Source organism: Stegostoma tigrinum, chromosome 1, assembly GCF_030684315.1.
Source record: "Stegostoma tigrinum isolate sSteTig4 chromosome 1, sSteTig4.hap1, whole genome shotgun sequence".
Classification (NCBI taxonomy): domain Eukaryota; kingdom Metazoa; phylum Chordata; class Chondrichthyes; order Orectolobiformes; family Stegostomatidae; genus Stegostoma; species Stegostoma tigrinum.
The window spans coordinates 73,912,101-73,932,429 of record NC_081354.1 but is presented as its reverse complement, the minus strand read 5'-3'; the positions used below and the strand labels follow the sequence as shown (position 1 = coordinate 73,932,429).

The following is a 20,329-nucleotide window of genomic DNA, read 5'->3' as shown; positions in this document are numbered from 1 at the left end:
GAACGCAACAGGTGCTCCGCTTCAGCCTTCATTCTGTTTCTACATCCACTTCGTTCCATTTGTTTTTGTTTCAAAATCCTCTAAATTCATCCCACCCTCTCTCTATAATCTTCAACACCGCAGCTCTCAGAGATAGATGCACTCCTATAATTTTGGCCAGTTGTGCATCACTGGTGTTAGACATTCCAACATTAGTCATAGGCGTACAGTGACTGTTTGGTTTGACTTGTCTGTGCCAACCAGATTTTCCAAACTAAGTTATTCCGGTTTGCCTGTATTTGGACCATATCCTTCTAAACCTTTCCTATTCACTTACTGTCCAAATGTCTTTCACATGTTCTAACTGTACCTGCATCTGCCACTTGGTCTGGCAGTTTGTTTGACATATGAATCACCCTCTGTCTGAAAAGCTCACCCCTCAGGTCCCTTTTAAATCTTTGTCCTCTCATCTTAAAATTATACCATCTAGTTTTGAACTCCCCTACCCTGCGAAGAGGATCTTGGTTGTTCACTTTATCTTTGTCCCTCATGTCTTTATAAACCTCTGTACGGTTACCTCTCAACCTCCTATACTCCAGTAAGGGTCCTTTTAGCTCAAATCCTCCAGCCCCAGTAACATTCTGCATTCTCTCCAATTTAATAATATCCTTCCAGTAACAGGGCTTCCAGAACTGTCATAGTACTCCAAAAGTGGCCTAACCAGCATCCTGTGCAGCTGCAACATGATCATCAAACTACTATATTCAGTGGTCTGACTAATGAAGGCAAGCATGCCAAATGCTTTCTTTATCACCCTATCTACCTGTGACACAACTCCCAGGGAACAATGCATTTGCCCCTGTTCAACAACACTTCCCTAGGGCCCCACCATTAACTATATAAGACCTATCCTCGCTCATCTTACCAAATGCAACACCCCACATTTATTCATATTAATCTCTAGCTGCCACTCCTTGGCCTATTGGCTTAATTGATCAAGATCCCTTTACTGTTAGATAACCGTCTTCACTGTCTGCTGTACCACCAATTGTGGAGCATTTGCAAACTTACTGACCATGCTTCCTATATTCTCATCTGAATTGTTTACATAAATGACAAACAATAGCAGACCCAGCTCCCTATGGATTGCCACTGGTCACAGTTGGAAAATCAGCCCTCCACACCATCTTCGGTCTCCTGCTATCAAGCTAATTTTGTAGCCAGTTGGCAAAGTGCTTCCGAATTCCGTGTGTCCTACCTTTGCTGATTAGTCTACTGTGCAGAACTTCCATAAGACATAGGAGTGGAAGTAAGGCCATTCGGCCCATCAAGTCCACTCCGCCATTTAAATCATGGCTGATGGGCATTTCAACTCCACTTGCCTGCACTCTCCCCGTAGCCCTTGATTCCTTCTGAAATCAAGAATTTGTCGATCTCTGCCTTGAAGGCATCTGACGTCCCGGCCTCCACTGCACTCTGTGGCAATGAATTCCACAAGCCCACCACTCTGTGGCTGAAGAAATGTTTCCTCATTTCCGTTTTAAATTTACCCCTTCTAAATCTAAGGCTGTGCCCACGGGTCCTAGTCTCCCCACCTAATGTAAACACCTTCCCAGCGTCCACCCTTTCCAAGCCATACACTATCTTGTAAGTTTCTATTAGATCTCCCCTCAACCTTCTAAACTCTAATGAGTACAATCCCAGGATCATTAGCTGTTCATCATACGTTAAACCTACCATTCCAGGGATCATCCATGTGAATCTCTGCTGAACACGCTCCAGGGCCAGTATATCCTTCTTGAGGTGTGGGGCCCAAAGTTGGACACAGTATTCGAAATGGGGCCTAACTTCGTTAAAGGTCTTGCTAAAATCCATATAAGACACATCTTACTTTCAGTTGCCTAGGCCACAGAGTTTGAATTTCTCTTTTTAAATGTCACTTGCACAAGTTCTTCCTTTTAAACATTCTTTAAAACCCAACTGTAAGACTACGCTTTTACTTATCTGACCTCATAGCGGCATATATGTCTCAATGTCATACTTTGTTTTGTAATGACAGCTTTCATTATGTTGAGGGCTGTATACCAATATAAGTTGTTATACCAGCAGAAAGTATTGAGGCTTGATTTTGTTTTCTGACCATCAGGTTTTTCTGTTTTGAAGTTTTGGTAGTGTTATAATTAAAAAAAAACTGAGTTTGTGCCACTAAATTTCTCAAATGGACTTTGATTTAAGCAATCAGGATTTCTGCTGTATACAGTACTATTCCTTTGGTATAGAGCACCTGTAATGTATTTCATACATTTCCACAATTATCAGCAAGACTACTGCTCAGTGGTTTGTGCAGAGTAGATTTATTGCCTAGTTGGAAATAATTCTGAAAATGTTCTGCTTCGGTGTGGCAGTTTCAAAGCTTTGTGCTTAACTGGATTTCGTTCTGTACTACTTTCACAAACCACTCAAGCTATGCTTCTGTTGCAGCACCCTTGCTACCTAATCCAAAAGCCCTTATTGAGGTTCATGGTCAGTAACTGGTCCATTGAATTTTTTGACTTCCTTGATAATAATCAACTTGTCAGCACTTTAGTTATGTGGATGGCTTGGTAATGGCATTTGAAGAAGGCTCAGGTATCAGAATGGCTCAGCTGCTCATACACTGAAAGTTACATTGGGACTTATTTTAAGGAATTTAAGGAATAGTTTAGAGATTTGTCCCATCGAGCCTTGTCATCTATTGACAGTCCACATCCTCCATGTAATTTATTTCTTAATAACATTTTATGCAATGGTTGCCAATATAAATTAATTACACTGTATATATGTGTTTTAGATTGGAGCAAATAAATGAGCCTGATGCCAAAGAGGCAGTGAAAGATTTGGTTCAGTTGGTGACCTCATTGACAATATATGGGATCAATGAATTGAGATCTACTGGCATAACTAGTGGAGCACCGTTTCTTCTACCAGGATTTGCAGTGCCACAACCTTCTGGCAAAGGTGACGCTATCAGTTAATTCTCAGTATTAATATACGAAATGACATTTTATGAAAATCTTGACCAAACTTTCTTCTTTGTTTTCATTGTGACATTGTAACTTACCTTTATGGAAACTACATTTCTTTGCATGTTTTTGTGATAGAAATGTTTGCTTCTGTTATTTATCTCCTTCTAGAAGTTTGCTTATCACGTTTAATGTGCAATGTCTGTCTTGAAATTATATACTGTTTTTCATCAAATGTATATTCCCCTATAGCAAAATAGTTTTTGGATGATACAAGTAAATGATGACACTTTTATGTATTTGACTTAGACTCCTGGATGCATTATAAGACCTCATGTTAAATAATGGCATGCTGTAAGCCAGTATAGCTTTTATTCCAACCATGAAGAAAATTACATGCTCAGTGCATTCAGTTGTAATTAGGCTATTGTACTTGAACAGCTAAGCTATTGTATGTCAAATAGAACAGTGCTGGAGTAACATTACTGGAATAAAGCTCAGTAATAAAGCAATAGACTGGCAGCTGAATCTCCCGGGATTAAGAAGTTTCAGGTGTCATAGAGATATAAAAGGAAGGGGGAGTTGCATTACTGGTAAAGGAGCCCCTTTCACATCAGCAGATGTGTGCAGCGTGGTAATATAGGTAAAACTCAGGAATAGGAAAGGTGAAATCACACTGCTGGGGGTATACTACAACCTTCCAACAGCCAGTGGGAGGTAGAGGAGAGAATATGTAAACAGACTTTTGAAAATGTAAAAACAGCAGGTTGTTCCAGTGGGTGATATTAACTTCCCTTGTATTGACTAGGACTCACTTCATGCTAGGGGCGTGGATGGGACAGAATTTGTAAAGATCATTCAGAAGGGTTTCTTGACACGGTATGCAAACAATCCAACCAGTGAAGGGGTCGTACTGGATTTAGTTTTGGGAAATGAGCCGGCCTGGTGAGTGAAGTTTCAGTGGGTCAGCATTCTGGGAGTAGTGCTGAGAGTTTTGAGATATTCATGGACAGGGATAACAGCAGTCCTTGGGTGAAGGTGTTAATCTGGGGAAAGATGAACTAAGCAATATTAGGCAGGAGCTGGGGAATTTTGATTGGAGGTGACTGTTTAAGGGTAAATCGACATCAGACATGGGGGAGTCTTTCAGATGGCAGCTAAGAGTGCAGGAGTGGCACATTCCTGCAAGAATGAAGGATAGGCATGGCAACTTGTATGAACCTTGGATGACTGTGGACGTTATGACCTTGATCAAAATGGAAAAAGAAAGCATCTGTAAAGTCTAGGAAGATGGGAACTGATGAAACCCTGGAAGTATACAAGGAAAGTAGGAAAGAACTTGAACAAACAAGGAATTAGAAGAGCTAGAAATGGAAAGGATTGGCCCATAACGACAAAGGAGGGAATCTGTATCTAGCTAGAAGAGGTAAGTGAGGTCCTAAGCGCATACTTTGAATCAGCATTCACCAAAGAGAAGGAATTGGTGGAGGTTGATCTCAAGGAAGGCAGTGTTGAATTTCTAACCCACATTGCTATTAAAAAGGAAGAGATATTGTCCGTCTTAAAAAAAAACAAAGGTAGATATGTCCCTGGATCCTGATGGGACCTATCCCAGAATGTGGAGGGAGGCAAGAGAACAAACTGCTAGAACATTGACATCTTAGCATCCTCTTTGACCATAGATGAAGTCCCAGAGGATTGGAGAAGAGTCAATGTTGTCCCAACCTTTAAGAAGGGTAGCAGTGATAATTCAGGAAATTACAGGCTTCTGAGGCTCTCATCAGTGGTAGCAAAATTATTGGAAAAGATTTTCAGAATCAAGATCTGTGTGCGTTTAGAAGCAAATGGGCTTATTAGTGATAGTATGGTTTAGTGTGGGTGAGGTTGTGCTCTCTAACTTAATTGAATTTTTTGAGGAGATTACAAAGATGATTGAGAGGAAACGCGTTTGATGTTGTTTACATGGACTTTGGCAAAACCTTTGATAAGGTCCCTCATGGCAGACTGGTAGAAAAAAGGTAAAATCGCATGGTATCAGGTGAGCTGGGAAGATAGCTACTGAATGGCTTAGTCATGGGAGACAGTAGTAGTAGGAGGATGCTTTTCAGGCTGGAGGCTTGTTACTACTGGTGTCCACAGGGAGTCAGTGCTGGGATCTCTCCTGTTCATGCCCTACATAAATGATTTGGAGGAAAATGTGGATGGTCTAATTAGTAAGTTTGCTGGCAATGCAAAGATTGATGGAGTTGTGGATAGTGAGGAGGATTGTCAGAGGATACAGCAGGACACAGATCATATGTAGGCATGGCCAGAAAAATTGCAGATGGAGTTTAATCCAGACAAATGTGAAGTGATGTATTTTGGAAGGTCAAGTTTAGGTGGCAATTACACAGTGAATGGCAGAACCCTTGAGAGTATTGGTATGCAGAGGGATCTGGGTGCGCAGGTCCACAGATCACTGAAGGTGGTAGCACAGGTAAATAAGGTCATAGAAAAGGCCTATGGCATGCTTGCCTTCATTGAAGGGATATTGAGTATAAGGATAGACAAGTTGTGCTGCAGTTTTGTAGAACTTTAGTTAGATCACATTTAGAACACTGCATATAGTTCTGGTCACCACACTACCAGAAGAATGTGGATTTTTTGAAGAGGGTACAGAAAAGGTTTACCAGGATGTTGCCTGGTTAGATTGATTTTAGCTATGAAGAAAGGTTGGATAGACTGGATTTGTTTTCACTGGAATGCAGGCGGTTGAGGAGGTGACCTGATAGAAGTTTATAAGATTGTGAATGCATGGATAGAGTGGAAAGTGTGAGGCTTTTTCCTGGGTGGAGGGGTCAATTACTATGGGACACACGTTCAAGGTGTGGGGTTGTCGGGGTGGTGATGAGTTTGAGATGTGTGAGGCAAGTTTTTCACACAAAGGGTGCTAAGTACCTGGAACGTGCTGCCAGAGAAAGTGGCAGAAGCAGACACAACAGCATTCAAGGAACACCTGGACAAATACATGAATAGGAAGGAAATAGAAGAATACGAATCCTGCAAGTGAACTCCGCTTTAGTTTTAGTTTTAGTTTTAGTCTGGAAGGGCTAAATGTGCTGGTACAGGCTGGGGTGGGTGTGGGAGGGGGTCAAAGGACCTGTCCCTATGCTGTATTGTTCTTTGTTCTAGAACCTGAGCATTTAAAAATGAGCCTCAACTGAAAATTCAGATGTACCAAGATTTGGAAATAATTCCAAATTTGAGAAAGCTAATGGGACTTGGAAGCCAGGATGGGTAAAGGGGATGTTTTGGTTTTGATAACCTAGCAAATTAAATTTGGCTGTTATTCCAAAATATTTAACTACATGATGAAAAAGAGCTGTTATAAATAGTTATTTTAATTAAATATACACTCTGAATTTGAAAAGACCTGATGAAATTGTGCATTGAATACTATTATTCTTCTCTCAAACTAGGTCGCACAGTAAAAAATATCCAAGCGTTCTCTGTTCTTCAGATTGCCTTCTTAAAAGCAAAATCAAGCCACCTTGCCAGAATCATCCTTGATGCCATTTCAGACCTCTACGTTGCAGATAATGCTAATTACTTCATCCTAGAATCTCAGCACACACTTTCACAGTTTGCTGAGAAGATTTCCAAAGCACCTGAGGTGCAACTCAAATACTTTGAAATGTTGGAGTTTATTGTCTTCAGCTTAAACTATATTCCATGTAAAGAACTAATAAGTATCAGCATCTTATTAAAGTCTAGCACCTCTTACCAGTGTAGCATCACTGCAATGAAGACACTTGCGAAATTTGCTCGTCATGATCCTATTTTTAGGGATGTGTATCGCGAAGTTGGATTGCTTGAGGTGATGGTCAATCTTCTGCACAAATATGCTGCTCTATTAAAAGAGCCCATTCAGAGTTTTAATGAGCCAGGTAAATCTATATTATCTGTATTAATGCTCATGTTGCTTTCAATTATGGAAGTCCCAGTACTGATGTGGCCACTATCTGTCATGTATGTTGTTGTCTAGCTTTTTTATTCCATTCTTTTTTTTTTCTGTAGCTTGTCGGAAGTTTGTTTGACTGCCAGGGAGCAGCAAGTGTCTAATGATGACAGAACAGGCATTTGATTGTAGCCCTGGTCTGATGGAGCTGTAGGTCATTGCCTGCCTGACATTAGTACAGCATGAACATGTGATAAAGTGTAATAATCCATATTGGTATAGCTTCAAATATTACTAGAATTGTTTATGACCCCTTCAAAATTTGAGTCCATGTAGGGGGAAGAAAGTGTGCAATTAACTTTGACAATGAAACGTATGCATTTTTTAATAATGAACAAACCAGCAATCTGACATGTAACATCTATTGACCAGACAGTTTCAAGTCTTGTTAGGAGGTAACATTCGATCATGCCCAGCAAAAGTGGAGGAGCTTATTGCGATGTTTTCACTAGGTCACACAGGACAGTTCAAGGATCATTGAAGAGGACCTCAAATGTTACCGTCCTTTGGGAAATTTATTGTTTATGGCAGCGGGAGGAAGGTGTAACCTTCATGTTATTAGTGCTGCAGTTGGCTGAAATGCTGACAAGACACTTGAACTGCACAAATTCCGTGTAGCTGACTCATTGAGGAGGTTGGGAGCAGTTAAATTGTTCTGTACTGATGGAACTCAGAGAAGTTCTAGGAATTAGTAGGTAGTTAAGCCTTGAAGTCAGCACTCAAAAGCTATCCTTAGAAACTGGGAAATTAGGAAGGTTGCTGACTCCATTGGGGAAAGCCGTGAGGGGTTCACAAAAACCCTATGACCATCAATAATTCAGTGCAGTTGAGAAAATGGAGATTGTGAAGCTCACAAACAAATTTTGCTTGACATAGCTGATCAAGTTTTGGAGCTCAGGGAAAACCCCAGTGATAGGACTAGTTCACTGAAACTGGATGTCCATGAGCAGCCAGAATTACGCTTTTGAATGAGTACTGATGAAAACTTTGAGCCCAGGGAAGCTTAGACTCAGGAAAAAGTAGTATTCAATGAGAACGGAAGCAGTTTTTGAGGCCATCTGTAATTGGCTGGCTTTTAAGAGGAAGTTTCAATAAAAGTGAAGAATTGTTATCATTTAAGTAGTTTAATAAGACTTGACCCATTGTATCATGAGCATCTGAGGGGAGTTAGTGAAGATGTGTTTGCAAGTTGCTGTTGATGATGGGAGGTTCTGTCACCATATTGAACACGTTAATTCTGGGTGTTAGGATATAAATTGCACGTGCATTATATGGATTGTGTTACTTTTCTGATGCTGTACCATAATGCTTGTGGTTTGGTCAAAACTGTGCAATCTTGTCACTTTATTTTACTAAGTACTTTGGATTTTATACCTTTTATCTGCTTTTAAAGAAAATTACTGGTCTTTAGCTAAATTGTAGCATGACTCTGAAAGTCTGTTCAAGGACCATAACTTACTGGATCATAACAGTAAATAAAGAAAAAGGCCCTAATGGGAATAATACACATGCTTTCTAGCAGTATCAGGATGCATGGTAGGAAATAAATCAGGAGATTAAAAAATGGCACTATTACAGTAATCATGGTGAATTTCAGAATGCAGATTGACTGGGAAAAGCTGATTGATAGCAGAAAGAAAATAAATCCCAAAAAAAGAGGCACACTTGATTAAGGAGCTGAAAGTGAAGGAACCCCTGGGGAACAGTGACCATAACATGACAGAATTCACTCTGTCATTTGAGGAGAAGCTTTAATCAGATTTAATAGTATTACAGTAGAGTGAAGATAATTACAGAGACATGTGGGAGGAGATGGTCAGAGTTAATTGGAAGGGGAACTTAGCAGGGAAGATGGTAAATGGCAGGCGTTCCCAGGCGTAATCCAGGAGGGATAGCAGAAATTCATCTCCAAGAAGAAGAAATATACGAGGCAAAGGATGAGACAACCATGGCTGACAAAAGAATTCAGGGGCAGTGTAGTAGCAAGAGAAAAAGCATTCATTGCAATGAAGATTATTGAGAAGTCAATCGACTGGAAAGCCTTTAAAAATTGGTAGATGACCAATAAAAATCAATAAGTAATGAAATGAGAGTAAACCAGCTAGTGATAGCAAAAAGATTGCAATAATTTTTTTTAAGATATATGCAAGTGAGAGGCAAAGGGGTAGACATTGGATCACTGGAAAATGAAGAAGTAGCAATAGGGAGTAAAGAAACGACAAAGGAATGAATAAATACTTCGCATCCGTTTTCACAGTGGAAAACACCAGCAGCATACCAGAAGTAGAGATGGGGCAGGGGTGAGTGTAGTTGACTTCATTAAGGAGAAAGGTTATGGAGAAGCAGAAAGGTCTGAAGATGGGGACATCACCTGGACCAGATAGTCTCCATGCCAGGAGGAGATTGTGGAGGCATTAGTGGCGATCTTTTGGGAGTCAGTGGAACCTGGGAGGGCCCCAAAAGATTGGAAAATGGCTAATGTAGCACTTCTGTTTAAGAAGGGAGGGTGGTAGAAGATATGAAATTGTAGGCCAGTTAGCCTGCCCTCAGTTGTTGGTATGATTTTGGAGTGCATTGTTAGGGGTGATATTGCAGAATACTTGGATGTACATGGGAAAACAGAGCTCAGTCAGTGTAGTTTCATCAAAGGGAGGATATGTCTGACAAATCTGTTAGAATTCTTCGAAGAGGTAATGAATGAGTCAGCAAAGTAGAGTCAGTGGAGGTGAGATAATAAAGTGTGAAGCTGGATGAACACAGCAGGCCAAGCAGCATCTCAGGAGCACAAAAGCTGATGGTTCGGACCTAGATCTGCTTTGACAAGGTGTTGCGCAGGAGGCTGCTAAATAATATAAGAGCCCATGGTGTAGGGGAAAATTACTGGCATGAATAGAGGATTGGCTGACTGGCAGAAGGTAGAGAGTGGGGATAAAGGAGCCATCAGGATGGTAGCCAGCGAATAGTGAGTTTTGCAGGAAACAGTGTTAGGACCACAAAGGACCTGAAGGCATTGTATTTCTAAGTCAGCAGACAACAGAAGGATAGGTGGAGGGATGGGTAGTGTTGAGGATAATATGCAGGTTCAGTTGGTAGTTAGGAAGACAAATGCAATGTTAGCATTCATTTTGAGAGGTCTGAAATACAAGAACAGAGATGTGCTGCTGGGGCTGTATAAGGCTCTGGTTGGACCACAGTTGAAATAGAATCGTAGTTTTCATAGAATCGTAGAATCCCTACAGTGTGGAAAAAGGCAATTCTGAGTCCCCAACGACCCTCGAAAGAGCATCTTGCTTTAACCAAACCCCTACCCTATCCCTGCAATATCTCACGTTTACCATGGCTGATCGATTAGCCTGCAGATCCCTGCTCCACCTGTCTCCATACCTCAACTTAACTTGGTCTAGGATCAGCTGGCAGCTTTCTAGGATGGGAAGATGGGACTTCTTCACTATTGAGGAGTGAAAGTCCTCCTCTTGCCTTGTTAATGGCGCTGGTAGCAGGTTATTGCTGAGGGGTGGACCTTATCAGTTTTTGACTGACTTCTCGATCCTGAGTGCTGTGGAGATGAACAAACAGCTTGCACATTGAATTCACACTTTGCCCACCACCACCACACCCTTCCCCCCAGAAAAAAGGTTGAGTACCTTTGGAATTCTCTACCTCAGATTGTGAGCCTTCCATTGTTGTTTATATTTTTGCCTGTCATAGAATTTTGGTATCTCAGAATTGAATGATAATGGGGTTTGATTGAGAAAGTGAAGTAGATGATACTGGTAATGTTCCAAAATTTCTAAATATTCATGGGACAAATGGTGATGAGGAAATAAGTGTAACAGCTATCGATTGAAAAGAAATACTAGGGGAAATCATGGGGCTAAAGGCCACTCAGTCACCTGGACCTGATGTGGATGCATCCAGGTAGTTGCAAAGATAGTGAATGGTAGTATTTTTCCAGGAGTGCTTAGATTCTGGAAAAGTCCAAGGGATTAGAAAAGTCTAACTCCCCTTATTTAAAAAAAGGAAGGGGACAAAAAAGACAGGTAATTTTGGGCCAGTTAGCATATCATCTGTTATTGGGAAATGTTAGAGTCTATTATAAAGGATCTAATTTCAGAGCCTTGAAGTAGTAAGCAGATAAAGATGTGGTAGTACCTGTGATGTATTTAGATTTCCAAAAGGTGTATGAAATTACATAAGGTCAGTTAGTAAGGTGACATGGTGTTGGAGAAGTTAATTAGCATGGATAGCAAATTGGCTGACTAATAGGAGATGATTGAGATAAGGGGGTAATTTTCAGGATGACAATCTACAACAAGTAGTGCGTCACAGGGATGAGTGCTCAGGTCACAATTATTTAGAATATATATTGATGACTTGGATGACAAAATGTGAACGTGCTTTCGTCAAGTTTGTGCATAATAGAGAAATAGGTGGGAATGCACCTGGTGAGGTTGACACAGAGAAATATAAGGGAAAAGACGTGGCAGATAGAATGTAATGGAGGGAATTATGAGGTTATGAATTTCAGCAGGAATAGAGGAGTGGAGTGTTATTTAAATAGATAAAAGACTGCAGGAAGTTTAGCACAGAGGGATTTGTGAATCCTTGTCCGTGAACCGTAAAAAGCTAGCATCCAAGTCCAGTGGGTAATAGGGATGGCAAATGGAACTTAAGCCTTTATTTCAAAGGAAATGGTGTAAAATAGGGAGGTTTTGCTAAAAGTACACATCTGAGTTTGACCACACCCGGAATTCTGTCAACAGTTTTGGGCCTCTTAATGAAGGAAAGATGTGCTGGTAGTGGAGGCAGTGCCTACAAGGTTCAATAGCCTGATACCAGTATGGAGGAAGAGAGGATGAGTAGTTTGGGCATGTACTCTCTAGAATATAGAAAATTGAGAGGTGACCTTATTAAAACATACACGTGTCTTAGAAGACTGGAGAAAGTTTGTTTCCCCTTGTAGGATAGTCTAAGACCAGAAAAATTAGCCTCTGAATAAGGGGTTTCACATTTAAGACAAATGTAAGCGATTCTCTTTGCCGAGGGTACTTAATCTGTAGAATTCTTTACTGCAGAAGGCAGTTGAGGGTGGATCACTAAGTGTATTCAAGGCTGAGACAGGCAGATTTTTGATCAGCAAGGACCATGGAAGAAACAGGAATGTGGAGTGGAGAATTATTAGATCAACCATGATCTCCTCAAAGGGCAGAGCAGATTTGATAGGCTGAATGGTCTTCTATTGCTCCTATATCTTCTGGCCTTAAGTCACAACTGTTTTGAATGTCAGAACTGGCTCAGTGGACTGTATGATCTGCCCCTGCTATTTCTTCTGTCATGTTCTTACTCTTTTTTTTTGCCAAGTGTCAATAGATTCACTATATTATAGCTTGATGGGGGCGGGGAGGGGTGGGGAAGTATTCTCTTATACTTGCTGATTAAGAATTTTGTGAAACAAGAAGGTTTATTGCTTGTTATAGGAACAGTTGTGTAAAATATATGGTGCAGATACAGGTCATTTGGCCCAATCAACCGTGCTGAATTTTCGGCTTGCTAAAGCATTCTCTCATATTTTCTCATTTAAATGCATCATCATAAATCTGTGTATATTCCCTTCACCCTCATACGATATCTTTCAACCACTGCCTGTGGTAAAGGCCCTTGTTCTCACCACTCTGGACAAAGACGTTCCTTCTGAATTGTCTGTAGAATTCGTGACTATCTTTTATTGTTAGCATGTATATTTATTTTCTTTGTACCTGCTTTGTTAAAACCTTACATCTTTTTGACACCCCTCTTGCATCACCCTTAGCTGTTTTTCAGGAGAAAAGAAACAGAGCCTGTTCTTTGTAATCTGGCAAGTATGCTGATGAATTTCTAGTATCATCCTTGTGAATCTTCTCTATTGTCTACAGTGCCAACAATATGATATGGCACCGAGAATTGCATGCAGTACTCCATAACTTGGTTAGACCATAATTTAGTGCAGATGTAGCGTAACCTCCCCATCCTGACAGCATATAGGCAAGTTGCAGCAACATTTTAAATATTGTATAGAAACTAATTAACTTAAATTATTTTTCACTATTAAATTTCCTTTTTTCTGATAAGTAGAATACAAAGCAAATTCTTCATTTGAAGAACGGAAACAGCTTGCCTTATTAGTGATGGAGACACTGACAGTACTGCTGCAAGGATCAAACACAAATGCAGGTAATTCAAAGATCTGTTATTCAGTTCACCTAACAGGCATTAGCAGTAGTGCACAAATTCTATTTTTGAAGGAAATACTTAATTCTGTGCCAGTCCCTAGATGTTTGTATATTATGTAACAAAGTCACCCAGCCTTATTCTGTCAGTTCCATGCTAAACTATTCCAACTATTTTTCTGCAGAACAGTACATGGTAGATTGACTTTTAGTCTACACCGCAGAACTTAATTGGAGGAGGACTTTTTTCAAAAAAAAAGTAATTTCTTTAATAGAAGGTTGTGCCGTTATGATAACATTCAAACTTGTCACTAGAGCTTTTTCTTAATTATCCTACTATCCATTAGCTGCTGTCACTCGGGGAAAAACATTTTATTTATTCATTCGTTCAGAATGTTGCGCTTGTTGGTAAAGGCTGAATGCTTAATTGCCCTTTAAAGATCTGCTTTTTTTGAAACACATTAGCTCATGCGCTAAAACAACAACTACTGTGAGGTAAGGAAAGGGATTTAGGGATTTTGATCGATTGTCATTAAAGAGAAAGCAATATGTTGTAAGCCAGAATGGTGTATAGCTTGCAAGTGAACTTGCAGGTGTTGTGTTCCCATGTGTCGATTCCCTTTTTCCTTCGATGGGTGATAGAGATTGCAGGTTTGGAAACTAATGCTGATGGTTTGAGATTCAGCAGAAGTAAAATACCTTCTTTGTCAAAGGGTAGTGATTGCATTTTTCTGGCTGGACTTGGTCATTGCTTGGAACGGTGTTGTGAATGTTACTTGATGCTCGATCAGCCTCAGTGTCAGATATTGTTGAATGCAGAAATAGACTGCTTCAGTATCTAAAGAGTTCCAAGTGGTGATGAACATTATGCAATCATCAGTGAACATCGCACTTCTGACATTAGGCTGAAGAGAATATCATTGATGAAACAGCTGAAGATGGTTGAGTCTAGTACGCATTATCCTGAGGATCTCCTGCAAAGATAACCTGGAGTAGCTGTGATTGTTCTACAACAAACTTAGCTGTTTTCCTTCGTGCAAGTTATGACTCCAGCCAGTGGAAGATTTTCCCATTGAATTCAATTTTGCGAGGGCTTCTTCATGCTAAGCTTACTCCAATGCAGTCACTTATCACAGCTCAGTTTTCAAACAGTTATCGAAAGGTTCAACGGGTATGCCAGAAGAGCAGTCTGGTATCAGGACATTGGGTAAAGCTAAGACTATGAGCACTGACTCATTCCAGCTGTTGTACTGAAGATTTGTACTCCTGAGATGGTTTTGCACTTAGCCAAGATTTTGTAGTGCAACCACAACATTGGCATCTAACCAATGGCATGAAAAAAACCCCACTATTTCCTGTATTAAGAATCTGTCCTTACCAAGTCTAGCCATATATTACTGTAAGCACACAACATTGTTATTGTAGAAAGCTAGTGATTGAATACTGCTACGTTTAGAAAAGTTGTGGTGTGGCTGCTTTTTAACGTCCAGGTGAATCTTATCCTGAAACAATCTGAATTACTCAGTTTTGACTTTTTGTTTCCTAATTGAAATTACTAAATTGTGCATTGTTACCTTTTGAATTGAGCTTGACTCTGTCCATGGTTAGTGTAATTGATTATAGGAAGAATCATATTGAACAAATAGTAAAGCTATATGTATACTTGTATGTTTTCAGCAGATTCAACGCTCCTTTCATTTAATTGGAAATTCGTTTTGAGTTTGAATGTCAAAACTTGTTATAAAACATTTTGGAAATTCACGTTTAGTGATTTTTGAGTATATGTCTTGAAATTAAATTCATATTTCAATCCAAGCTGCTATGTACCATCCAGTTTTGTCTTTTGAAACCTGAGGAAAATACTTTGAAAAATGTATGGTCATGCAGTTGAGCAGACCACAATGTAATTTGGTAAAGCTTTAAAGAATTGAATAATGCATATTATTAACAATTCATGATGAACTACATTGCAGGAAACCTATTTGTCAGGAAGTGCTGGAGAAATTCGGGTCTGGAAGCATCTGTAGAGACAAACATCATGATTCCTACTTTGTAAAAATAGCACTTAATTTCTACAATTAAATTTATCCAATTTTCTACTGTCAAACTTCACTTCATAAAACTTTTTCTGTCTACACATCTGAATTTCTCCAGCACTTTTATTTCAGATTTCCAGCATTCACTGTCCTTTGTTTTTATTTAACATTTTTATCAGGGAAGATTTCACGATAGAAGGTTGATCAACAATTAATGATAGGTCTTGTGAATCATGTAAGTTAAATCTGTATTCATTCTGCTTTTTTACACAGTTTAGCTCTTCAATTGATATGAACAAAGTCATAGAATTTCATTAAATGTCGTTTGGAAAGAGCATTTCCTTTTCAGCTGTTGTTAGCCAGATCAAGAAACAAACAAAAGCATTTAGTGTTTAAATTATTGCAGGATCACCAAGCAAGATACATTGCAAGCCGTGTTTTAAACAAAAGGACAAGCACGTTGATTTTCAATCTAATATACTATTCAGGTTGATGTGTGTGGAAAAAATTACTATTCAGATTGATTTTAATTTTATCATTATTGTTAAAATTTAAGTATTTTCATGGAAGTATTTGATACGCTAATCATTTGTCAGTTCATAATGCAATTTCAGAAATAAATTTGAAATGGATTTCATCAGTTAGAGATCTGATTATGACATGCATACACAGCTTCTGGCTCATATCTATTCCAAAACAGGTTGCCAAATATTTTAAATGTAAAGGGCTTTGTGAATATCTAATTCATGTTCCATGTGCTATTTTTAGTGTTCCAAATTGAATTTACCAATAGAAAATGGGATAAATTTGATTAAAATATTTTGAAGCCTGTTATAGTTGGAGGTCATGGTCCTTCAAGAGGTTATCCATGTTTGTTTAATAAAATCAGAATAAAAGACTTTGGGAATCAGAGCTAAATTAGCTTAATATTCAGTTCCAATACAAAATTGTAACTAAGATGTACATAATTGTCAACATCAGATTAAGGAGAGCAGAGCTGACCGTGTTGCCATGGACATGTATGGATCTTAAGCAGGTTCTCTAGTTCTGGATGTGAGTTTGCTCGCTGCGCTGGAAGGTTCGTTTTCAGACGTTTTGTCACCATTCTAGGTAACATCATCAGTGAGCGTCTGACGAAGCGCTGGTGTTATGTCCCGCTTTCTATTTATCTGGTTAGGTTTCCTTGGGTTGGTGATGTCATTTCCTACATTAGTGATGTCATTTCCTGTTTTTTCTCAGGGGATGGTAGATTGATTTGGAGCCAATGTGTTTGTTGATGGAGTTCCGGTTGGAATGCCATGCTTCTAGGAATTCTCGTGCGTGTCTCTGGCTTGTCCGGGGATGGATGTGTTGTCCCAATCAAAGTGGTGTCCTTCCTCATGTGTATGTAAGGATACGAGTGATAGTGGGTCTTGTCGTTTTGTGGCTAGCTGATGTTCATGTCTCCTGGTGGCTAGCTTTCTGCCTGTATACAGATGTGGAAGGACACTACTTTGATTGGGACAACACATCCATCCTAGGACAAGCCAAACAGAGACACGCACGAGAATTCCTAGAAGCATGGCATTCCAACCGGAACTCCATCAACAAACACATTGGCTCCAAATCAATCTACCATCCCCTGAGAAAAAAACAGGAAATGACATCACTAATGTAGGAAATGACATCACCAACCCAAGGAAACCTAACCAGATAAATAGAAAGCGGGACATAACACCAGCGCTTCGTCAGATGCTCACTGATGATGTTACCTAGAATGGTGACAAAACGTCTGAAAACGAACCTTCCAGCGCAGCGAGCAAACTCACATCCAGAACTTCAACCTGAGCTACAAATCTTCTCAAAACTCGCCAGGTTCTCTAGTTTCAATTTTTTGTGTTTTCTGGAAGGTTAGTTACAGCCTGAAGCAAAGAAGTGGCTTCAGCCAGTATAAGTATTGTCATTAGCAGGTACAGGCACTTGGGACACAGAACTCCCTCGAGGCCACTAGTCATTTTGTGCAGCTGAGAATAGAGCTAAAAGAAATCCACGTGTAGTGTTTTTGGGGGGCAGCTGAGAAATATTAGAGCTCAAAGAAACTCCAAGGGTAGAATTAACTCAGTGAAGCTAGCTATCGGCAAAATATCCAGAATTGTGTCCATGGTTAGGTCCTGGAGTGCAGCAGCAGAAACCCAGTGAAATGCGGTTTGCTCGTATCCTGCTGGCTCAGTCATTTAACCATGCATGGCAGAGTGGCTGGTGGGAGGGTTTCACAGCTATGTATTCAAAATGAAGAATTGGAATCTTTTGCAAAGGAGTCAAAATTTGAATTAGATTTATTAATCTATAGTGGCAGTAATGTCTAGGGAATGCTGCTGAGATATTTTTAGGATCTGTCTTGACTGCATTTGCTATTTGATGAACTGAGTGTTGTTCAACTGTGATTTGACTGTTACCCATATTTGCTTAATATTAGTTTTGGGTATTAGAGGTGTGTGTGGGCGTGTGTGCGTGCGTGTCATTTCTGTAGATATACACACGCTATGTATATACTATAGTAGATTACTGTTCTAGTTTTGTACAGTTAGACTTGTTTTTCTAAATCAATTGAATCTTGTCATGTTAGTCCTGGCAAGTACCTGTGATCCCAAACTTTGTCAACTATAAGCAACGTTACTGGTTCTTAGCCAGATGATAGCATTAATGCTGTTAATGTGGCAGTCTGTTTGGGATCAGAACGATAGTTTTGTATCACAGAATAGCTTTGCTTTTCTGAATAATGCACATGTTTGTTTTTTTTTTGTTTCTTTTCCTGAGATTTCCAATTCCCCATGTCAAACCTCTGCCTAAAGGAAAGGCATGACCTATTTCATGACCAACTATCCTATTTTGTAATCAAGCAGTTTTGGAACAGAAGCAGACGTTTTTGGGGAGAAAACATTGAATGTTTTAGTCAAAGGCGATTAAAATAATGTAAAACCAACTGTTGTTCCATGTCTTTTTAGGTGTTTTCCGGGAGTTTGGAGGAGCACGATGCGTGCACAACATAGTTAAGTACCCACAATGTCGGGAACCTGCGCTGATGATTATACAGCAATTAATTTTGTCCCCTAGTGGAGAAGACGATATGGGAACATTGTTAGGACTAATGCATACTGCTTCATCTGCAGAACTGCAACTCAAAACTGATATTCTGACAGTGAGTACACAATTATCAAGTTTTAGATTCTGTTTTCCATTATTGTTCTTTCTTTGATTATACCCTTCCGCTTGAATCATTCAGATTTGATACTGTGTCACATGATTATCTGGTGTTGCATGGCTCACGTTGGTTGGCTGCCTGTTTTTGTTTTTTGGAAGAAAAATAAGGTCAAACTAAATCTGTTTTATGAATTGTGAAATAAATTAATATGTTTAGGTTGACTATAATGAATGTTTCTGTGAACTGCATTTTTATTTTGTTGAAATGCGTGTCTCTGCAGGCTCTTCTCACTGTGCTGAGAGAAAGTCACCGCACCCGAACAGTGTTCCGAAAAGTTGGGGGATTTGTTTATGTCACGTCGTTGCTGGTTGCCTTGGAGAAATCCTTGAGTTATGAACCCAAGGGAGTGTGGGAAAATGTGAACTCGGACCGCGCCTTTGAACTGGTGCATACAGTTATTTGTACATTAACAGCTGCAATGCGTTACGAACCTGCTAATTCTCATTTTTTCAAAACTGAAATTCAGTATGAAAAACTTGCAGATGCTTTGCGTTTGCTTGGTTGCTTCTCACATAGACGACAGTTCGATTCGGTCACTTGCTGTCCTTCAAATATCCAACCATTTCAAAGAATGCTTGAAGATGAAGCACCATTGGAATCAGTTTGCCCAACACTGAAATATTGTAGTAAAGTTTTTTCTTGTCTCTACAAAATGGCCACAGACTCTTTTGATAGGTAAGATTGTCATTTTGATCTTTCCTAATTTTGCTTACGATGTTAAAATTTTATAAAATTATAATGTTTAACAAACATTGCATGTGTATTAGTATAGTTAGTTCCTTATATTTCAGATTTGATAATGGATTTTGGTAACTTCTATGTTTTGTATCAAATATATATCGAATAAGCTAAGTTTTGTTGGTTGGTATACTAATATTAGTATAGATATATTATATAGTATATTAGATAGTTGGATGCTTGCTATAGTTAAAGTTCTGGGAGAGAGTACCTGAAAAAAGCGGCTTGCATTTTACAATAATTCATAGAATTGTAATGTATGTATGTTATCAGGGGGCTAAATTTTGACACTATGTCTTTTTTTAGGTAATCCAGAACTGATCTGTCGCTTTTTTTTGGCAGTTTTATCTTCGACCTTATGGTTTGCAGTTATCCATTGCTAATGTCTTTTTCATAAAACTACTCATTTTATATCTAAATAAATTTGCTTTTCTGTATGGTTTTATCCTCTTGACAAGAACAACGAAAGTTTTATTTGGTTTTTATTAGCAGTAGAATATTTATTGGGAACATAAGCAAAGTTGCTGGAAAAGCTCAGCAGGTCTGGCAGCATCGGTGATGGAGAAAACAGAGTTAACGTTTCAGGTTCTGAGGAAGGGTCACCGGACCCAAAGCATTAACTCTGTATTTTCCCCTCTCAGACTGCTGGACCTGCGGAGCTTTTCCAGCAATTTTGTCGTTTTTTTCCTGATTTACAGCATCCGCTTTGTCTTTCAGTTGAATATTTATTGTGAATCTGATGCTTTGGCCAAATCTTGGAATCAAAATTTTGGAGATAAGTAGATGCCTTCTTTGTAACGAATTTGTTTTGTGTAAAGTTTCTCCAAAATATTATTAACTTGGACTTTTTTTTTCGGAGAACTTGCAAGCTTTTATTGTCGCTTGCAAAGAAAGCCTGCTAAACTTGTAAAATTTCAAATTTATTTATGTCATGTTTATCAGTACAGTTGAAATAATATTTTGTATCACAGTTCTTCAGAAACACAGTGCGGAGACTTAGTGATTCCTTGTGTATTTTTCAATTGCTCTTCATTTTTTGAAGAGTGACCTGAAAGTAATTAACCAGACCAGTTGAGGGATGATTTTTTACTCCCCACTTCTTTTGAATCTTTGACTTTTGTTTTTACATT

At 39.2% G+C, this 20,329-nt stretch overlaps 1 protein-coding gene across 2 annotated transcripts in view; it reads left to right on the top strand.

Moving 5' to 3' along the window:
• Positions 1–20,329, top strand: part of wdfy3 (WD repeat and FYVE domain containing 3) — a 381,322-nt gene that overhangs the window by 120,367 nt on the left and 240,626 nt on the right. For both annotated transcript variants that reach the window (XM_048527789.2, XM_048527782.2), the window contains exons 8-12: positions 2,810–2,976; positions 6,440–6,907; positions 13,090–13,188; positions 18,205–18,398; positions 18,682–19,136. In XM_048527789.2, coding sequence (XP_048383746.1) covers positions 2,810–2,976; positions 6,440–6,907; positions 13,090–13,188; positions 18,205–18,398; positions 18,682–19,136 — 1,383 coding nt within the window. The remainder of the gene's footprint in view (positions 1–2,809; positions 2,977–6,439; positions 6,908–13,089; positions 13,189–18,204; positions 18,399–18,681; positions 19,137–20,329) is intronic.